At 41.3% G+C, this 19,328-nt stretch overlaps 1 protein-coding gene across 1 annotated transcript in view; it reads left to right on the forward strand.

The window, feature by feature from the left end:
• The window catches only part of SCEL (sciellin), a 40,502-nt gene extending 22,203 nt beyond the window's left edge, over window positions 1-18,299 (forward strand). The window contains exons 10-20 of the mRNA XM_081909115.1: window positions 80-139; window positions 1,318-1,377; window positions 2,118-2,177; window positions 7,473-7,541; window positions 8,381-8,530; window positions 9,286-9,372; window positions 10,447-10,515; window positions 11,614-11,688; window positions 13,732-13,840; window positions 14,807-14,909; window positions 15,713-18,299. Of these exons, the coding sequence (XP_081765241.1) occupies window positions 80-139; window positions 1,318-1,377; window positions 2,118-2,177; window positions 7,473-7,541; window positions 8,381-8,530; window positions 9,286-9,372; window positions 10,447-10,515; window positions 11,614-11,688; window positions 13,732-13,840; window positions 14,807-14,909; window positions 15,713-15,729 (859 nt within the window). The 3' untranslated portion in view covers window positions 15,730-18,299. The remainder of the gene's footprint in view (window positions 1-79; window positions 140-1,317; window positions 1,378-2,117; window positions 2,178-7,472; window positions 7,542-8,380; window positions 8,531-9,285; window positions 9,373-10,446; window positions 10,516-11,613; window positions 11,689-13,731; window positions 13,841-14,806; window positions 14,910-15,712) is intronic.
• Window positions 18,300-19,328: the final 1,029 nt, after the last annotated feature.

Consider the following 19,328-nt stretch of genomic DNA (forward strand, 5'->3'; position numbering starts at 1 on the left):
TTGCTTTGAATGTCAAATTCTAGCTGACTATTGAAATATCTCTGTACTTTCTTCCACTGATTTTGCTTAATCTCTGAAGAGGCCAAGAACTGGATGATCTCATTGATGTCAAAACCAAAGGCAATAAGAGTAACCAGGGGTAAGTCTTGAAAGGCTCTATGGCTTCAATAAAGCGATGGAGAGGGCATGGATTGTGACCATAGCAGGGAAGGCATGGGAATGATAGCAAGAAAGGTAATAATGCATAGAATCATAAGGCCCAGCTCATGTGCTTAGTCCATGACACCGAAACAATGAAGGACACTAAGTTTGCTTGTTTTCCAGTACAGCTTCTAAGTTTTCTCCTCCAGCAATAAGACCTGGTCCTGCAGAGTGTCCAGAAAGGCTTCCAGATGGCTCCTCTGGTAGTTTATTAGCAAACCACGAGACTCTAGGCAAGGCAGTGTGAATCCTCCAAGACTTGTGGGCTCAGGACAAAGAGAAAGACCCAATCAGCTGGCCAGCTAAGTGCAAACATGAAAAACCCTGTAGGTACTGATGTGTCACTAGGGTCACTATGTAAATACCTGGGTTGCTGACTGACGCAAAGCTGAAGGTCAGGGTTCGGAATGGCAGAAGGCATCTCTTTCATGCAAACCTAGAAAAATTGGTTTAATCAGGTTACATGAATTTTGGTACACATGGTCAGGGAGGAACTGGCAGCCCATCTGCTGACAGAAGAGCTACCTCCTGGGGTACCTGAGTGGAAAGGATGTCCAAGAGAGCTAATTACCTTGACCATCTGTGAGCACCTACAATGCTCACCTGGGAGTGGGGTATAGTTGTTAAGCTAGCTGCTGGGAATGAGTTGACATGCAATCTCCAATCTTCAAAGGATGCATAGGTGGTATGTGAGAATTGGACTCCAGCCATCCCTTGACCTAAGATCACTACACAGTAGATCCATCACCCCATCTTGGATCTCCCTTGGTGAAATGCCATTGCCCTAGTCTTAAAGTTGGATGTCATCAGACCTGTAGAAGTTGAGGACCTTGTTGTCTCAAATTCTGTGGAGGAAGGGCGAGATACAAATGTGATAAATAGTCTATTAAGGAACAAGACATAGTATTTATTTATGCAGGACATTATGAAGCAAAAGGTTCCAGTTGAGAGACTTTTTTGTTGTTGTTGCCTAAAATCAAATCTATCTTAATTATAAATTGCCATGGATATACTCCAGCTGTAAGATATTCTGTGTGGTTTATTTAGTTTTGATGTCAAAATCATCGTTAAGAAATGAAATATCTCTGTACTTGTTCCCACTGATTTTGTTTAAAGAAGTCAAGAGCTGGACAATCTCATCCAAGTCAAAACTAAAAGCGATAAAGGTGATAAAGGGTAAGTCTTGGAAGTTTCTTTACCACTTAATTTATTTCCGAAGTTGAAGCTGTGGAGAGGGCACGGGATAGATGCCAAGAACGATTTCATAAAGCAGTTTAATCAATTAGAAGGGAAACACTGGATTCCAAGCAAAGGAGGAATGATCCAATGCTATGAAATTCTCTTCCAACAATTCTCCCCCCTACCCTGCCAATCTGCTCCCAGAATCTGTAACATGCTGAGGTTAGTAACTGCCCAGTCCCATCCAGATGTTGAACCTGAGGTCTCCTCAGAGGAGGTCCAAGAGAAGCAGGACCCTCTGGCATATATTCCAGACCCTGGAAAGCCATTGGATCAAGACTGAGAAATACTACATTCATATAAATCTCCCTGCCCCTGTCATACAAACTCTTGTTTCAAGTCTGTGGTTCAAAGCAAGTCCATGGTTTGTGGGGCAGTCTAATTCTAAGGGAGGCCTGCACTGCAAGAAGCAAAGTTGAAGATTATGCAAGGCCAAGTGGGACAGAGCATTTTCTGAGAAATCACTATTGGTCCCCTTCTGTTGCACTTTCTTACTCGTGCAAAGTTGAGCTGGTGTCAGGTGGCTGTGGTTGAATCCATGGCATTTAGGTCCTAAAGTTTTGAATGTGATGCAAGGGACCTGTGGTGGTTCCTCTCCTTCCTCCTTGGTCCCTACGCTACCTAAAAGGTCCGGTACATTGACCATAACCTTCCTTTGTGTTTCTTTCCTCTTTAAGACACCAAGATCTTGATGATTTCATCAAAGTGAACCGTACATCTAATGGACATGCCAAGGGGTGAGTCTTCTCATCGAGCTCCACATCTACATGCATTGAAGGCTTAATCTGGTTTTGGTTTTTGGTTTTCACAGTGTGACTTCTAATGTTTCCTTACCCCACCCAACTTTGCAAATGTTGGTTTTGTAAGAGATTTAAGGCAATTGATAGCTCCTTAATTGAACTAGAATTTCCATGATTTCTTAGTTGGGAACTGAAACAGTTAAGCGATTGTTTAAATTTGTCAGAGAGACATGCCTGTAGTTAACTCCCCCACCTCCCAGCTCAAGTGCTGTGTAACTGCACAAAATCAAAGGAAGGCAACATAATTTAAATATAGCAGAGTTTTCTCCTTATATCAGCAAGATCTCCTTTTCGCAGGTGTAAGGAGTTGACAATAAAAAGAGAAAAGGCATCCAAAGATTAGTTTTCTAAGGTAGGATTAGATGGAATGCCTCTTTAAAAAAAAATCCACATGTGAAAATAGCCTGTATGGTCATAAAACCACAGAATAGTAGGAAAACATAACAAGCAGGTGAATCTAACTCCCTATCAAAAGCGTGGGTGGTATCTTCCCACAAAACTATTTGGGCTGGTCTATGTTGCCAGTTTTGACCCTGTAGATAGAGAGTGTCTCATATGAACCACAGATACCACCATTGTTTCTCAGGGACAATTCTCACGACCCGGAGAATTAAAGAAATCGGAACAAGAATGGTAGTTGTATTCATGGAAATCCCTGTTTATGCCAGACATTTCCCACACAGGTTCCTCATTGTGCATCATTTAATCCAGACTCAGTAATGCACAGAGTAGGTTGAAATCAATGAAACTTGTAGTCATGACTAACTTAAAAGGTGTACCATGGTGTTTCCTCTGTCTGCACTGTTCCCAGAGGTCATTTCTCCTCTGGTCAGTCTTGTGGATACACAACCTGACTGATTGTCTCCAAGTGGGAATAAACCCCACTGACTTCAGCAGAGCTTACTGAATAAACACGGTTAGGGCGCTTCAGGCCTGAGTCAGCGCCAGGCTGTCTCAGCTATCCGCTTACCCCCGCCAATGGTAGACTTTGGGCTCTCAAATTTCAGCAGCGCCCTGTGCACCACTAAAATTCCGTGCCCTCCACCTCTCGTGCTCCATTCTGCAACATTGCTGCAGCGCTTCCTGAATAAATATGACCTAACTGGTTGCGCTACCCTAAGATTACCAGACTTTTTTCAAAGAATCTGGGGACACTTTTTTTTTTGAAAAGAGAAAAAAATAGCTATTAAAATTATTTTTTTATTTTTTAAAAAAAGAAATAATATATTCTGTGGTCTCCTCTGTCGCGTGGCCTTCCTCTGAGCCCTGGCCTACTCTCTTGGAGTGTTAGCTACCGTGGAGTAGGCTTGGGTTGGGCCTGGGCTTGGTCATGTGCCGTTGCCTTCCTGGTGCTCTCCTACCTCTCTTCCTCAGTGGCGGCAGCGACGTAGCAAGCACGGGCCCCCCTCTTTCCTCTTCTTTCTCTCTCTTCCTTCTCTTCCTCCTCTCCTCCTTTGCCTTGTGTCGGCTCAAGGGTTTTTACTGGCCCCAGAGTGCCGCTGGGCAGTCAGCCAGGCGCTCTCACTCCCAGCTCCATTTGGGTCACGGGTGTGTTTGTGTGTGTCAGTGGTTCCCCCTGTTGACGTGCCAGGCGTCCCCGGTTCCCCCTCAGCAGTGGTAGCAGCAGCAGCAGTCTCAGCGGCCCGGAGCCAGCCTAGTAGAGCAGTTGGTTCTGGCTGGCTTCAGGAGCTGCTCACTGCTGTGGTGCTCGCCATTTTGCCTCACCAGAAGTCCCTATATGATGTGTCTTGTGCTGTTGAACCAATCACACAACATTCATTCCCTACTCATAAATCTACAATACTTAAAATATAAATCAAATGAAAATTTATTAAAATAAAATATAAATTAAGTGACATTAAATGAAATCCAGGGACATTCCGGGGACGGATTTTGTCCAGGGACAGATTTGTAAATCCGGGGACTGTCCCCGGGAAACAGGGATGTCTGGTAACCATACGCTACCCTAAAACTGCCTCTGTCCCCACCTTCTGGCATGACTGCAGAGGCAGCAATGACCCTGCCCTGCTGGGCTGGGGGAAAGTTAGAATTGCATTCTTAAAAGACTGGACCAGAGAAGGTGGCATTTAATGGAAAGCTTTTGGAGGTATTAGAAGCAGGGAAAATAACACACGTTGCCAAGGATTGGTCAAAACAATGTTTAGGCGAGGAGCAGGATTTTCCAGTTGTAAGACTATATCTGCACGTGTTCCGAATGGCTGTAAACATGTTTGGTACAAAAGGGCTGGGCTTTCACCTGTAGCATAAGAGCCAGCTGTTGTGCTTGAGCTATCCAGAACGTTTGGTGGGCGTGATGGGCTTGGCACTTACTGCAGAAATCCCCAAAGACCGGTGAGAATTCCATCCCTTTCCTCATTTTGTTAGCTATCAGTTTGGCACTATTTGTACCATGATTTTAGATGTATGCATTCATTTATGTTACATTTTGAGAGCATGGAGATATTATTTATTTAATAAGCAATTCCTGGGGTGGGGGTTTCCCTGGCAGATCCATTTGGACCACTCTCTTACTGTTTCCCACCAACTGATTAAAATGTTCCTGTTCTATCAACCATTTGTCTTACTGATGGCAGGCGGGTTATGTGTCTGACCCTCATTTTAGGATGTTTCCTGAATTTGTTTAGAATGTTTGCAAATGTTCTGTTTCTGTTTTCATGCTATTGTCTTTTATTTTTTCCATGAGCCAGCTTTTGATGCAAATTCATTTGAAGGGAAGCATATATCTGTCTGTCTTGTCTGTCTGTCTATAGATATAGATATATAGAGATATAGATATACTGTATTTTTTGCCCTATAGGACGCACCGGCCCATAGGACACACCTAATTTTGGGGGGGAAATAAAGGGGGGGTATTTTTTCCCCCCAGGCACTTGCGGGGCTGGCGGCAGGGAGAAGCAGGCTTCTCCCTGCTGCCAGCCTCCAAAGGACGTCGGGAGACAGCGGGATGGCAGCGTTCCGCCTCCCCGCTGTCCCCCGAGCTTGTGGGGCTGGCGGTGGGGCTCTCCAGGCTTCAGCGAAAGCCTGCATTCACCCCATAGGACGCACACACATTTCCCCTTCATTTTTGGAGGGGAAAATGTGCGTCCTATAGGGCGAAAAATACGGTACTCTCTCTCTCTCTCTCTCTCTCTCTGTGTGTGTGTGTGTGTGTGATATATATATATATATATATATATATATATATATATATATATATGGATGTATAAAATAAATAAATCAGAGCTTTTGCCCTCACAGCAACTCCTTGAAGAGTAAAGGCTGCTCAAATGTGGTACATTATTATTACTAAATTTATTGGTTGCTTTTTCTTGCCAAAGGCAGCTCAAGGCAACTTACAACTAACTGAACCCAGGCCATTCAGTAAGCTTTGTAGCCAAATAGAGAGTTGAGTTCAGAGTCCAGTGCCCTAACCACTAGGCAACCACATTGATTCTGTTGACATTAGAAGACTAGGTTGGTCTGTTTTTATTAATGAGGAAGTCTTCAGAGATGCTCATTTCCCTATAATGTCCCAGGGTCTGGTTTGAAGTTATAGGAGGCCACCACGTTGGTGAAACTAAGCAGGTTTGGGTCTGGTCAGTAGTTGAATGGGAAACTGCTTAGGGACCTCTTATGGTACAAAAAAGGCAGAATGTACCTGTAAGAAAATAGATAAAATAAAACTCCCCCTAAAATATATGACTCATAACTCTGCTCCAGAAAAAATAAAATCCTCTGCTCCAACAGAATTCCCGAACTAATGTTATATTTATTGCGCTGCAGTTTGTTTATGGTTTGGCTATAAGCATAATTCTTGAACAACAGGAAGGTTATGAAATGCTTATATTAATAGCTGTATTAAGAAGACAGCGCATTTCATTTTTATGTCTTGAGACATGGTGCGCTAATGCAAGCTGCTTAGCATCGGAAGTATCTACGTTTATCCTCAAGTCAACGTTCCGGTGGCTGCCTAGAGATTCAAAATACTTAGCACCAAAGTGTCAGCTACTTGAGCAAACAGCAAGAGCTGCATTTGATGGGAGCAGGCTCCAATGGTCAAACCTGAATTGGCTGCAGTCAGGTAGAAGAAAGTGGATCCGGTGTGGATAAGGAGTCTGATTTTTAAGAGCAAAAGGGATGTGTGAGTGAGCACAGGATCTTGCCGGCACCTGCCTGCTACTTCCTTCCCTTCAATTTCCCTGCTGACATCATTTGTCCCTCACCTGAGCTCCCAATTCCAATAGTGAGCCTGACCGAGATAAAAGCACCTGTGGGAGAGTAGCTGAGGGGAGATAAATACTGGACAGGGAAGGACCAACCTGTGTTACGGCATGTGGTTAGCCTGGATAATAATAATAATAATAATAATAATAATAATAATAATAATAATTTTATTTATACCCCACCCTCCCCAGCCAAGACTGCGCTCAGGGCGGCTACCAACCAATAATAACAACAAGTTGATTAAAATACAATTTAAAAGATTAAGATACAACATTAAAACATCAGGATGCAGCCTCTTCACAGGAGGAGAAAGGAAAAAGAAAGAGGGGGAGGGCGGGAACAACTCAGGTGGAACAACTCTGTCTTACAGGCCCTGCAGAAAGAAATCAGATCCCGCAGGGCCCTGGTCTCATGAGACAGAGCATTGCACCAGGCTGGAGCCAATGTTGAAAAGGCCCTGGCTCTGGTTGAGGCTAATCTAACTTATCATGACCCGTGAACAAGGCCAGTTTGTGCAGAGAATTCCAATGAAAACAGGAGCAGGAGTAGAAATGGCTTATTTGTTCTAGGTCTGGAACCATAATCAATTCAGCGAATACCATTGATATTCACTGTTGTTGCTGCTTTCAGTCTGCAAATGACATGAAATTAGTGATGTTTCCTTCCCTCCAATTCAGACGGCATTTCCTTTACATTGACATAAATGGGTGCATTATATCAGGGTAGGTTTATGTGCTGGCATTTGAGTTCTTCAGGAAGCTTAGTTTTGATCATGTCGCTTAATCAGGAAAAGAGAAACAAATCTCAGAATAATTTTAGTATATTTAAATCTTGGAAGGAAAACATTTTGGTGGAATTATTAGCTATAATGAATATCCGTATGAGTTGACAATTACCTAATGCGTTAAGTTCTCCCCCTCACTCTTCCCTGAGAGTATTTGTGATCAGCGGTTCCTTTCTTGCAAAAGTAACCAGTCCATTTTTTCTGTTTCTTTGCTTTTCTCACAGAGGAAGAGACCTAGATGACCTCATCGCTGTAAATAACACTGCACAGGAAAACAAAAGGCAATCCTTTTAAATTTTATATCTCCTGCACTATAGAAAATCTGTTACCTGTGGCTTGAGTTAAAAATGCAGGGAGGGTTTGTAGCCAACTAAGTTCTCCTCAGAGTATGAGTGGAATTAACAGACCTAAGTTAGTCATGGCCATTAATTTCAGTGGGTCTACCCTTGAGTAGAACTAACATTGGCTACATCCCACATATGTGTAGCTGTGAGCACATGGTTTCCTTGCCCATGCAGCACTACCTCTGTATCAAATGCATGTCCAGAATTTTCCCTTCCTCCATGGGAGGGAACATGGAAAAGGATAGCTTGAGAGGGACAGGAAATGGGGCCTAGAAGATGGCAGTGATTGGAGACCAGGAGGATAGGAGCATGTGGGGTCCTGCAGGTCAGGAAAGAGTTGTGTGTGCATCATTGTGAACACGAAGCTCTGGAATGGACTCCTTCCTGTAAAGTCTGCTGGATGAGGGGCAGTAGGCTGCTATGCTCCAAACGTTTAACTAAGCAAGCCTCTTCAAAAATGAATAAATGACTGATACATGGAATTAGGGCTTGGTGAGCTGTAGGTGTGATTAGTGGGATGGTCGTAAGCACACTTACTTTCTAAGAAGTTACTGCAATAATGTGTAAGGACTTGGGACCAAGTCCTATTAGATACAGTAGTTTTTATGTCTTCATGAATAACCACAGGATCAGCTTATGGGACATGAAGTCAAATGTCTTGATTTGCAATGAAGGGGCCATATTTCTTCACAGCAGATAATGCTTCATACTTTTTGTCTGGTGCTTGAATCTGATATAAAAATTAAAACAGATCCTGCCTCACAGAAATCATTGATGACTTGATTAAGTAACATTCGTGTTTGCATTTTTTTAAAATGTCCAGTAAAACGTCCAGTATTTTATGGTCATCAGGCTCTGCTCTTTATCTTTGACAGAAGCCAAGAACTAGATGATCTCATTGTAGTAAAATCCTCACTTGAGGATCAAAACAAAAAGAGGTGAGTCTTAAATCTTCTTATAACCATGGCAGTCCTGTAGAGGTTAATTCATGTCACTTGTTTATTAATTGAAAGGACTTGTTTATTGTGCATTTGTTCTGATTTGTTTGTGGGGAGGTCAGATGAAGCGTCAAGCCAATGTCATCCCACACTTTCCATTTCCTCACCAGTATGACTTGGTATGAGTATACAATGTTGCCTTTCCCCCTTCCTTTCTCCATTCACCACTGCAGACGCTTCTCTGGGGTCTGGTAAACCCCTTAGTCTGCTGGCTGATTTTTTTTTTTAAAGAAGCGTTTGGTGGAATGGTGGCAAGGTGAAACCTCTCTAATTTCAGAGTCAGCTCAAGCAAGAGTAGGACTGCAGCCAAAGATTGTATGTGAAGAATGAGCTCCGTTCTCTGCTCTCAGATCAGCCTCATTGCTTTAGATTGGAAGAACGGCGGAGAGGCCCTCTCTCAGGCTACATGTTCTGCATATAAAACAGTGCTTGGCACTGATGGCTATTCATTTAGCAGAGCTTAAGGCTCTGGCACAAAAACAACAGGCATTCAAAATAAAGGCAGAGTAGCCAGTGTTTGATGAATGCATTCCCTCTGAGAGTTTTCCCTCTTAAGTTCCCACCCTCCTCTTTCCCCTTTTAATATTTTTAAATCCCCCTCCTTCACTACATGCATAGTAGAAGAATAGAGAAATGGTGGGGAAGATAAATCATGGCTAGACTTCTTTTTCTTACTCCATCCTTTTCCTCCACAGGGCACCAGAGCAGGACCATGAATCTGGCAGTATTCCAGGTGGTCCGTCAGAAATGAACCATTTATACCAGGACACCAGAGGATCCAGGTACTGTACAGTATTCTTAAGCCAATAAATTTAGTGTTTTTCCTTTTTTCCCAGCTGCAAAAGGCTCTCTCTCCTATAAACCCCTACCAAGGAAAATGTGTTAGAAGAAATTCAGCTTTCCCAGTCCAGCAACTCTTTCTGGGTACAGGTGGGGAAGTTCAATGTGGGTAACACACACACGTAGCTTTGCCCGTCTGTAAATTTCAGGGAAGAGAAGTGTTCTGCATGTACAAACTACCCCCTTTATTTAGAAAAACAGCTTGGGCAGGCATCGGAGAACAAACTGCTTCTCTCAGAAACTCCCCTTTCCCATAGTTCTTTCTGGCCACAGTATGAAGTGTTACCGTCCATTCTACCACCTTGGAACTCTGTAGTCTTGCCTTGTTCCAATGAGTTTAGGATTATATTCGCCCGTGATCCTACACAGAATTGTGATTTTAAAAAAACCAACTTCTCTCCATCAGGTAAAACCTGAAACAGGAACAGCTTTCTAAACTAATATGTGTGCCCTGGGTTAAGTTATCATTTGTTAAACATCTGTCAGTATCAATCCAGTGTTTCAAAAATGTGGTCAAGAACAGGGCCTAAACAGTGAACAATGGAACCTGTAGTATTTTGCAGGTGGCGTCATGAAGGTGGTTGGAGAGAAGCTTTTCTCCCTTTCTCTTAATAATCCTGGGGCCATCCACTGAAATGGAATAGCAGGAGATTTGGGCCAGACAAATGGAATTGCAGTTCTTGACACCATGCAGTGTTAATTATGGAATTTGCTACCCAGGATTTGGTGATGTCCAGCAAGTTTAAAGGCTGAGGCAATGGCAACTAGTCACAGTGGTTATAAGCTACCCCCTCCAAACCCCAGTTGCTGAAAATAATGGCAGGAGAGAGCTATTGTGTCCCTGTCCAACTAAATCAGGTTGGGCACTCTGAACCAGGGTGCTGGAACAAGACAGGCCTCTGGCTCGATGCATCAGGGATCTCTTGTTCTGTTCTTATGACATTGCTTCTTCTTACCGCCTTTGTATGTTTATTTTTAGAGAATGAAATTCTCCTCATTTTTTGTATGTGTTTCAGCTGTATTGCCTCAAGCAGTTATTCAAGTCCAAAGGACACAATTGTGTACACAAGGACATATGAGAATAGGTACCTGAAAAATACACGTCGTATTTTTCCACAAATACTTCCTCGTGTACTAATTCCAAAAATAACAGTTTAAACATGATTTGTTTAAACACAAACAATGTTATTTCTCCCCACCCCCAGCTATGGCATGGCTAACTTTCTGGTTTCTTGAACGCATAGAATGAATGATAATCTAATACAATATATGGTTTTATGTCATCCCAGAATAAAATGCGAAATTAAATGCAAGTGATAAGGGATTAAAACAAAATGGCTGGAAAGGGCTATTGATACTACCAGGCTACAGCCACAGTACAATACACAGCTCAGCTCATTGATTCCAATAGAGGTTTAGCATGCCTGATGCTGGGATCTATGTGGAGAGAGAGAGAGAGAATGTATACATGCATGTAAACACCAGATAATAGTTAGGATTTATGGAGGGAGACATGCATTGACCTACAAAGATGAATGCAGTCATGTTTGTTGAACCCATCGGGGTATCATAAATCTCCTAGTTTTGCTGGCCTGGCTGGGACTGCAAACATGTAAACAATGATTGCAGTGTTTCTATTGACTCTTTTCTGGCCCTGCAATAAATTTCTGAGAGTCATAAATGAACAGTGTTGCAAAACATAAAATAGCACATTTTTATGTTTTCTTATTTCACCTTGTGCCTTATCTGTCTTCATTCTGCTGAATGGTTTCACATATGACATCTCTATCTGACACTATTGTGTGCTTTTCTGTTATTTTAGAAATCCATTACTTCTAAAATATCAAGTGCTTAAGCATGCTCTTAAGATATAAGCCCCTTGGGGGCAAAATCCTCATTCTGCATGAGCCCTGCTGAATAATGGGAGCCATGCAAAAGCAAGTTTTGTGCCCTTTTTGTATAATGCAATACAAGTCTCATCTTGCCCTCCTCCCCCAACTGTTCTTTTAAAACTGTTTCTTCTATATCTGTATATTTTTGAAGTCTGCCCTCAAGTCTCTGTGGGTGGCTTTGATGTTGATTGATGATACACTCTCTTTCTCGGAGTGCAAACTTGAAAAGTATTTTTTTAAAAAACAACAACAACAACCCTATTGTTCATCACTTGTATCCTTGTATCACAGCAGATTTCCCCATGATGCTTATGAAGACAACATCCCTGGAAAATCTATCAAAACTGTTTACTCTACTTCTGATAGGTGGGTATATATACTGAACACTGTAGAATGAAGAAATACAGAGGAAGAAAGCAAAGAAAGAAACATCTATCTATCATCTATCTATCTATCTATCATCTATCATCTATCTATCTATCTATCTATCTATCTATCTATCTATCATCTATCTATATCATCTATCTATATCTATCATCTATCTATCTATCTATCATCTATCTATCTATCTATCTATCTCATCTATCTATATCTATCATCTATCTATCTATCTATCTATCTATCTATCTATCTCATCTGTCTATATCTATCATCTATCTATCTATCATCTATCTATCTATCTATCTATCTATCTATCATCTATCTATTTATCTATCCATCTATCTATCATCTATATCATCTATCTATATCTATCATCTATCTATCTATCTATCTATCTATCTATCTATCTATCTATCTATCTATCTATCATCATCTATCTATTTATCTATCCATCTATCTATCATCTATATCATCTATCTATATCTATCATCTATCTATCTATCTATCTATCTATCTCTATCTATCTATCTATCATCCATCTATCTATCTATCTATCTATCTATCTATCTAATCTATCTATCTATCATCTATCTATCTATCATCTATCTATCATCTATCTAGCTATCTAGCTAGCTATCATCTATCTATTTATCTATCTATCTATCTATCTATCATCTATCTATCATCTATCTATCTAATCTATCTATCAATCATTTATCTATCATCTATTATTTGCTTTTCTGCTGCAGTTCTTCATTAGTAGATCCACATTAGTACAACGGTTGCGTTCAAAAAAGAATGATAAGAAAACTTCTTTTCATATACTTCCCTTCCCCAAGTTTCCTCTCTGTTCCCAACCTATCTGCATTGTCTTGTTCTAAATTTTCCTCTCTCCTTCTCTTTATCTCATGTTATAACTTAGGCTGCTGAATTATACTCATCCCGCTAGGTTCATTGTCTTACTATAATACTTTTTCATATATTCTATAGATAACATCCAATCCTCTTTAAGTTCTTTTAAACCTCTGTTTCTTATTCTATTAGTCATACCCGCTAATTCCGCATATTCCAGCAGTTTATGATGCCCCTCCTCCTTTGTTGGAACTGCGTCTGTTCTCCACTTTTGTGCAAGTAAAATCCACATGGCTGCAGTTGCAATAGACTCACTTGCTGCTGCTTCTTTTGAGACTTCTGACGTTATTATACCCAGAAGATAAGCTTCTGGGTTTTTAGTAAAGGATCTTTTAAACATTTTTTTCAGTTCGTTATGGATCAATTCCCAGTAGTCTTTAATAATCCTACAAGGCCACCACATATGGTAGAATGTTCCTACTGTCTCTTTACATTAAAGTGAGAAACATCTTGTCTGTTTTGTCCCATACCCAAGTTTTTACACTTATTACCTGAAAGCTTTTCCCGTTCACATGTCCACATTCTTCACTTGATTTCTCTACACTGTATGCTAGATTGTTAGCAGTAGAGTGGGTGAATTGATTTCACTGAAAAGGTATGACTACTAAGATGATGTCAGTGAATATGAAAATTTGTCTGTAGTGTTAGTGTCAGTCCATTCATACATTTAAGTTGTCGCTTGATGTTACTGTACCGCAGCTGCCATTATCCCTAAACAATGGACCATGCTAGCTGAGGCTGATGGGTCAGATTCCATCAATATCTGGAGGTCCACAGGTTCCCCATACCTGCCTTGGGAGATTCACTGTTTAGCAACAGCTCTTCCAAGTGATCTGTTTATCTGTGCTTTGGCTACCTTGCTGAATGAATGAGAGCTGTGCAAGAGCTTAGCAGTGCAGTTATGCAGCTCCCCTTCATGGGTTTGCCCAGGTGACTTGCGCCTTATGCCTTCAGACAACCCAATCTTGAAACCGGTTCTAGCCCGCTCTTTGCACATCGAGCCATGGTGAGAAGGTCACAGCTTCACGCAGGCATGGAAAAGTGAGAATATTTGCACAGTGAAACCTTCCAGTACTGTAGTACAGTATGCACTCAATGAATCCTGTTCTTACACAGGGCCGTTATTGAAAAAGAAATGTGCACTTACTGCCGGAAGCCCTTGGGCACAGACACAAAGATGATTCTTGATGCCTTGCAGATTTGCTGTCATGCAACTTGCTTCAAGGTAGGAACATGTCTTTCACCCAACTATCGTTAAATATGCATGGATTTGTAGTATGACGATTGTGAATTTTGATCAAAGCACCGGGTTTAAAATCAAATTAGAGAGCAACCCCATGGTCCCTGGAAGGGCATCCCAAGGATGATAGGATAGGGCAGATCTCCCTCTTTGTCTCATGGAAAGGGTGGAAATATTCACTGCTCTTGTTGCTCTACTACTGGTACTCTTGTGGAGATGACAATGGAGTCATCATGGGACAGATTGGAGGAAGCACCCAGAACAGCAGAGGGAGTATACTAGCCCTGAAGCTGCTACACTGATTTTCCTTCTGTAGAACCAAGTTGTAAGAGAATGTAGCATCGGTGTGCAGTGGCGAAGGGGGAAAAACATGGGAATATGGCATTTAAACAGATCCTGCATTCTCCTTATGACAGCCAAAGAATAAAGAAAACTATATTTGTACAGGGGGAAAACAACCCTGAGGCGGAATTTCTCTGAGATCTTAAGTTCAGTTGTACTGAAATGTTAGTGAGTCTTCCATGCTTTGCACACCGTAACGTATATTAAAGATGACTCGCTATCAGGCATTTTCGTAACACGGCTGCTGATTAGCTACTGGACTGGATTCAAGGTCTTGGTGTACAAAGCCTTGCAGAGCTTTGGGAACAAGATGCCTAAAAGATTGCATCATTTCCTGCATGTCCAGGTGGTCACTCTGCTCTGCAAGCAAATATATCCTGCAGATGCCACCTTGTCAGGAGGTGTGTCCCGCACCTGCCCTTTGGAACTCCCTCCCACTTCATATCAGGCAGGCACCTTCTCTGTTGTCTTTCTGGCACTAGCTAAAGGTGCTCACACTTTTTCAACAAGCTTTCTAATGCCTTTATCCTGGTTGGTATCTGACTCAGAACTGATGAAATAAATAATAACAACAACTAAAGGTTTTTGTTTAACTCTGTGTGTTCCTAGTGCGAAATCTGCAAAGCACCTTTGGAAAACGTGAAGGCGGGAGATAGCATTTGGATTTACAAGAACACGGTGCATTGTGAACCATGCTATTCCAACGTTAAATGTAAGTTGTACTGGAGGACACCTGCTTGAAGGTTCAATTGTTAACAATAACCAGGGAGGCATGGGGTTCAAAGTACCTCTGAAACACTTCAGTTCAGTTCCTGTTTATGGTGCTGTAGATTGCAGGATTTGGTGAATGCAGAAGTCCAAAATGCATTTCTTGAATGTCCAAATATGTTTCCCTGCTTGATAGTCATAACACTGGTAGGTATAGCGATAAAATTCAGTTCACTTTGCGTGTAAAGAGAAATATATCAAACTCATGCTTTCTGAAACAATATGCAAACCAAGACACAGTTACCCGTCTAAATTCACACTTATCCAAATTTTGTGATACAGTTCTCTAGCCAGTGTTTACAAAATGCATATACTGGGTAAAAATGCACATTAAAATGAATGCATTAGTTAAGATAACATATTAACATGCATTATTTTAGGGGGAATGGCTTGCAAAATTTGGGTACGTTAGTCACAACTGTGCAAAAATGTGTGAATTATGAAAAATTCACAGTAAAATGCTGGCAAATTGTCATGATAATTTTAAGGTACAAACTGCTGAACTGAATTTAAGATTGGGAAAATGATAAACTGAGAGATCTGAAACTGACAGATCCTTCCATCCCTGAACACCAGTGAATGTTAAGAACCACATTTAAAAGACAATCAGTATCTGGAATACCTCAAATAATATGGAGCTGAAATAGCTCTGTATTTAGAGAAACTTAACACATTGGTCTGAAATGGTTGGCTTGATAAGGCTGTGCACATTTTCAGTCTCTAATGGGCATTTTCTTTCCCTTACAGCATCATGGGCCTACTAATTTTGACTGAAGACAGTTCAGGTCGATGGATCAGCTGCATTCGTTTATCTTTGAAAATCATATGCTTTTTAGGATGAGTAAAGAACTCCAAGAATAATAAAAAATGGTAGACATTTGAAGATGTGAAAAAATGAAACTATAACACTACTTCTAAAAAGAAGGAAGCGCATAGTGGCTTCTGCCTAGAATATATGTGTGTGCATTATCAGTAAGAAAACAACGTCTAAGACTGCAGTCCTCTGTCTGCTTACTTAGGAGTGAGTCTCACTGAAAACAGTACAGCTTATTTTTCTGAGTAAACACGCATAGGATTGTAGTGAAAGTGTATCTGGGCTATTCTTGACTGCGGTTCCACTGCTTCCTGTTCATTCTGAAACAATTCACACACCCGTGCTTAAAATCCGAATACTTGTGTCTGTAAATGAGTCATTATAGAACTAAGACAACATCTCAGCTCAGTGGGTCCAGTCCAGATAACTTGAGTTGTGTTTTAAGTCCCATGGGAATCAGTTGGTCAGAACCGAAAACATGAGACAGTTACCACATAAGGGCTTCCTCTACTCCCTTTCATCATTTTACTGCTACACTGGAAGTAATAGGAGCAGCACTAGGTGAGGCAGAAGGTACAATATTGTTTGGGTATCTGTGTGTGAGTGGTACTCTTTCAATTGTGTCCAAAGCCAACCATCTTATTCGGCCTAATGGCAACGTGGACAGGTCTGCATATTGACCTTCTGCAGTTCCCAGGCAATTAAAAGAAATGTAAATAAAGCAATGATGGATTGATCATGGGACAGATTGGGGGCATCCACAGAATTCTACCAGGCAACCACATCCTCTCCCCAGACACACAGAGGAGGAGACAGTGGTCATGTCAACACAGTCTGCAGCATCACAAGCTAGATCAGGGGTTAGCAAACTATTTTCTTTCCAGGGCCACAGTTGCTCAGAGGTAATCTGTCAGGGGGCAGGGGGAGGCCACATTCCTGCGGGGAGCATGGACAGAACCAATGATGGGCAGAGAGAGACAAAAATGTCCTGGGTTAACTAATCAAGAATGAAGACTGCTCTGCTTCTGTGGCTGTCTCAGAATTCCCAATCCTATTCCGCTCTACTCAGAAGTAAGCTCCACTGAGTTTGATGGGGTTACTTTCAAATGAGTACATTTTATTATTATTATTATTAAACACAGTAATTGATACAGCTCCTATTCCGGAAAGCAAGTGCAAGTAATTCCCTTTTGACATGGGTGCCCTATGCAAACCCATGGCAGCAGGGAAGGGAAGGTATTTTCCTTAAACCATACAACCAGGACAAACCATTTTTTAAGGCATCAGTTTATTCTTATCAAATTATATTCCCCTTCCAATTGTACTGAACCTGCAATGAAAGGAATCGGGAGGAAACACTTTAAAAAAAAATCAGGGAAAGTAAGAAGGAAACAAACAGGAAGGAAGTCTAATGGGATGGCAGAAAGGGATTTTAGGAAGTGATGGAGTGCACAAAATGAGGTTGAGGGTTCTAGGTTGCTCACCCGTGGGATAGAGGTCTTCCGGTAATCACTGGGCTGAGTAGGCAATGAATGAGTTATGCTTTAGGCAGGACCTCTGCATAGAGTAGTATGGCAGCTGAAATAAATGCTAATGTGAGCTAAGGTGGTGATTGTGAGAGAAGCAGCAGCAGGGACTGGACACCCTGGTGGATACATACATATATTTGGCTTGGAAAGTTTCAGCCCATCTCCATTAAAATCTACTGCCGATACAATGATCCTGCAAACACTCATCCTCCACATATGAGAGATAAATATTCTAAGGATTGGGACTCAGCTTGCACTGTGTTTTATTTAAAACTCATGGATTTACAATTGTATAGAATTGTAAACATGAATTCTTTTCTCTCGCTCTTCCTTTCGTCAGTCTTAGTGCATGCAAACAGCTTAAATCCACTAGTGATAAAGAGTAGAGAAAGTTCAGTTATGTAGAACTTATTAAATTAAAGATATAAAAGATTTTAAAAATAAGATCCTGGTTGAATTCAGACATTCTAAGATAAACCATGGTTGTGATTAGAACAAAGGAGACTGTATGCTCTTGCTTCCATTTTTGATTAAGTGCAGCTTGTTTCATGTGAACCAGACAAATTGCCATGAACCCAAACTATTGTTTGTTTGAAACAAGCCAAATTAATAGCATGGGCTATGGAACTGGCTTTCCTTCACAGGCCATAGTTAAAATTAACCAAAGTTTAGGGTTTGGAAAGAATGCTAAACCCTGGTGGTTCCAAAAATGGAAGTAAAGTTTTCCAGTTTCTCCATGATTGTTCTGGGGGTGGAAGTGTGTGAGCTTGAGGTTTATTGCGATGCAGCCATTAAAATTACAATTTAGTGCATAGTAAAACCTATTAGTTCATATACAATCCTAAAAATAATCCATATAGAATAGTGTTTCAGTGACACTGGAAAAAGAAGTGGTTGTACAGTTATTTTATTTGTTACTTGTCTCTCATATCAATGTTGTTTGAAATTGATTTTCCCCTGAATCTTTCCAATAAAGATTACTAAAGATCAAGTGTGACTAGGGAATAATATATTTTTCAAAGGAAGCGCCGAATTTCAAAGTATGTACATAACAGACTGCTCTGGGGAGATTTCTCAGCAGTGGGGAAGGAGGAAAGCCAATTAGAAGCTCTTTTAAAAGTGAAACATAATTCAACAAGGATGGGTAAAAATAGTCAGAATAACGAAAACCACATCAGAAGGTGATATTTTATTATATGTACTTTGCTGCACACAGTCAACCAGGCATGCATTGTGTTCTGTCAGGCAGAGATACCTTTTCAGAGATTTCCCTGCCTCTGTATTTAAGAAATGTTGTCATTCCTCAGGACCACAGCCATTTCTGGACAACTTAGGCCACAGCAGGGCTGCATTGCTGGGCTGCCCCCAGCACTTCACTGAACTGCAACACAGATGTCCACAGACCATGTATGGAAACCCCATGCATTCAAATCTCAATGCCTGTAGACTTTCCGTGCAAGCTGGAAATCTGTGCCATTGGAGTTCTAGTTATTGTGGAAGACTATGCATGTTCCCTGTCCAGTGTGTGGATGTCAGGGAGAGCAGCCCCTTCAATGTGTGTAGCCTCTTACATGCAATCTACACAAGCACCTTTTCTAACTGATTCTACGTTGCACGGCTTCTAAGCATGGCTAATTGGTTACGTCAAAATCACATACTGTGTAGGACCTAACACACTGTAAGCCTTTCTCCCCCTAGCAATAAAAATCTCTCTCTAAAGCCTGATCTCAACTGGATGACATTTTATTTTGGCATCCTTGGTGAATGTAGGCTTTGGAGGAGAACTGCATCCAGTGTTTTCACTAGGCCATTGAGAAAGAACGTGAGCTCTTTTGCCCTTCCAGTGATTCAAAAATTAAATTTGTTTGGGAGCATCTGTTCTGCAAGGTTTTGATCAAAGACCATTGACACCATAAGCCGGCTATGGCTTATTTTTTCACAAGAACACAGCAAGGCATGAACAATAAGGGCTGGTTCACACTTACGAATCCTTGCTAAGCAGCTGTGGTAACTGCACCAT

This window comes from Podarcis melisellensis (assembly GCF_964234715.1).
Source record: "Podarcis melisellensis genome assembly, chromosome: 4".
Classification (NCBI taxonomy): domain Eukaryota; kingdom Metazoa; phylum Chordata; class Lepidosauria; order Squamata; family Lacertidae; genus Podarcis; species Podarcis melisellensis.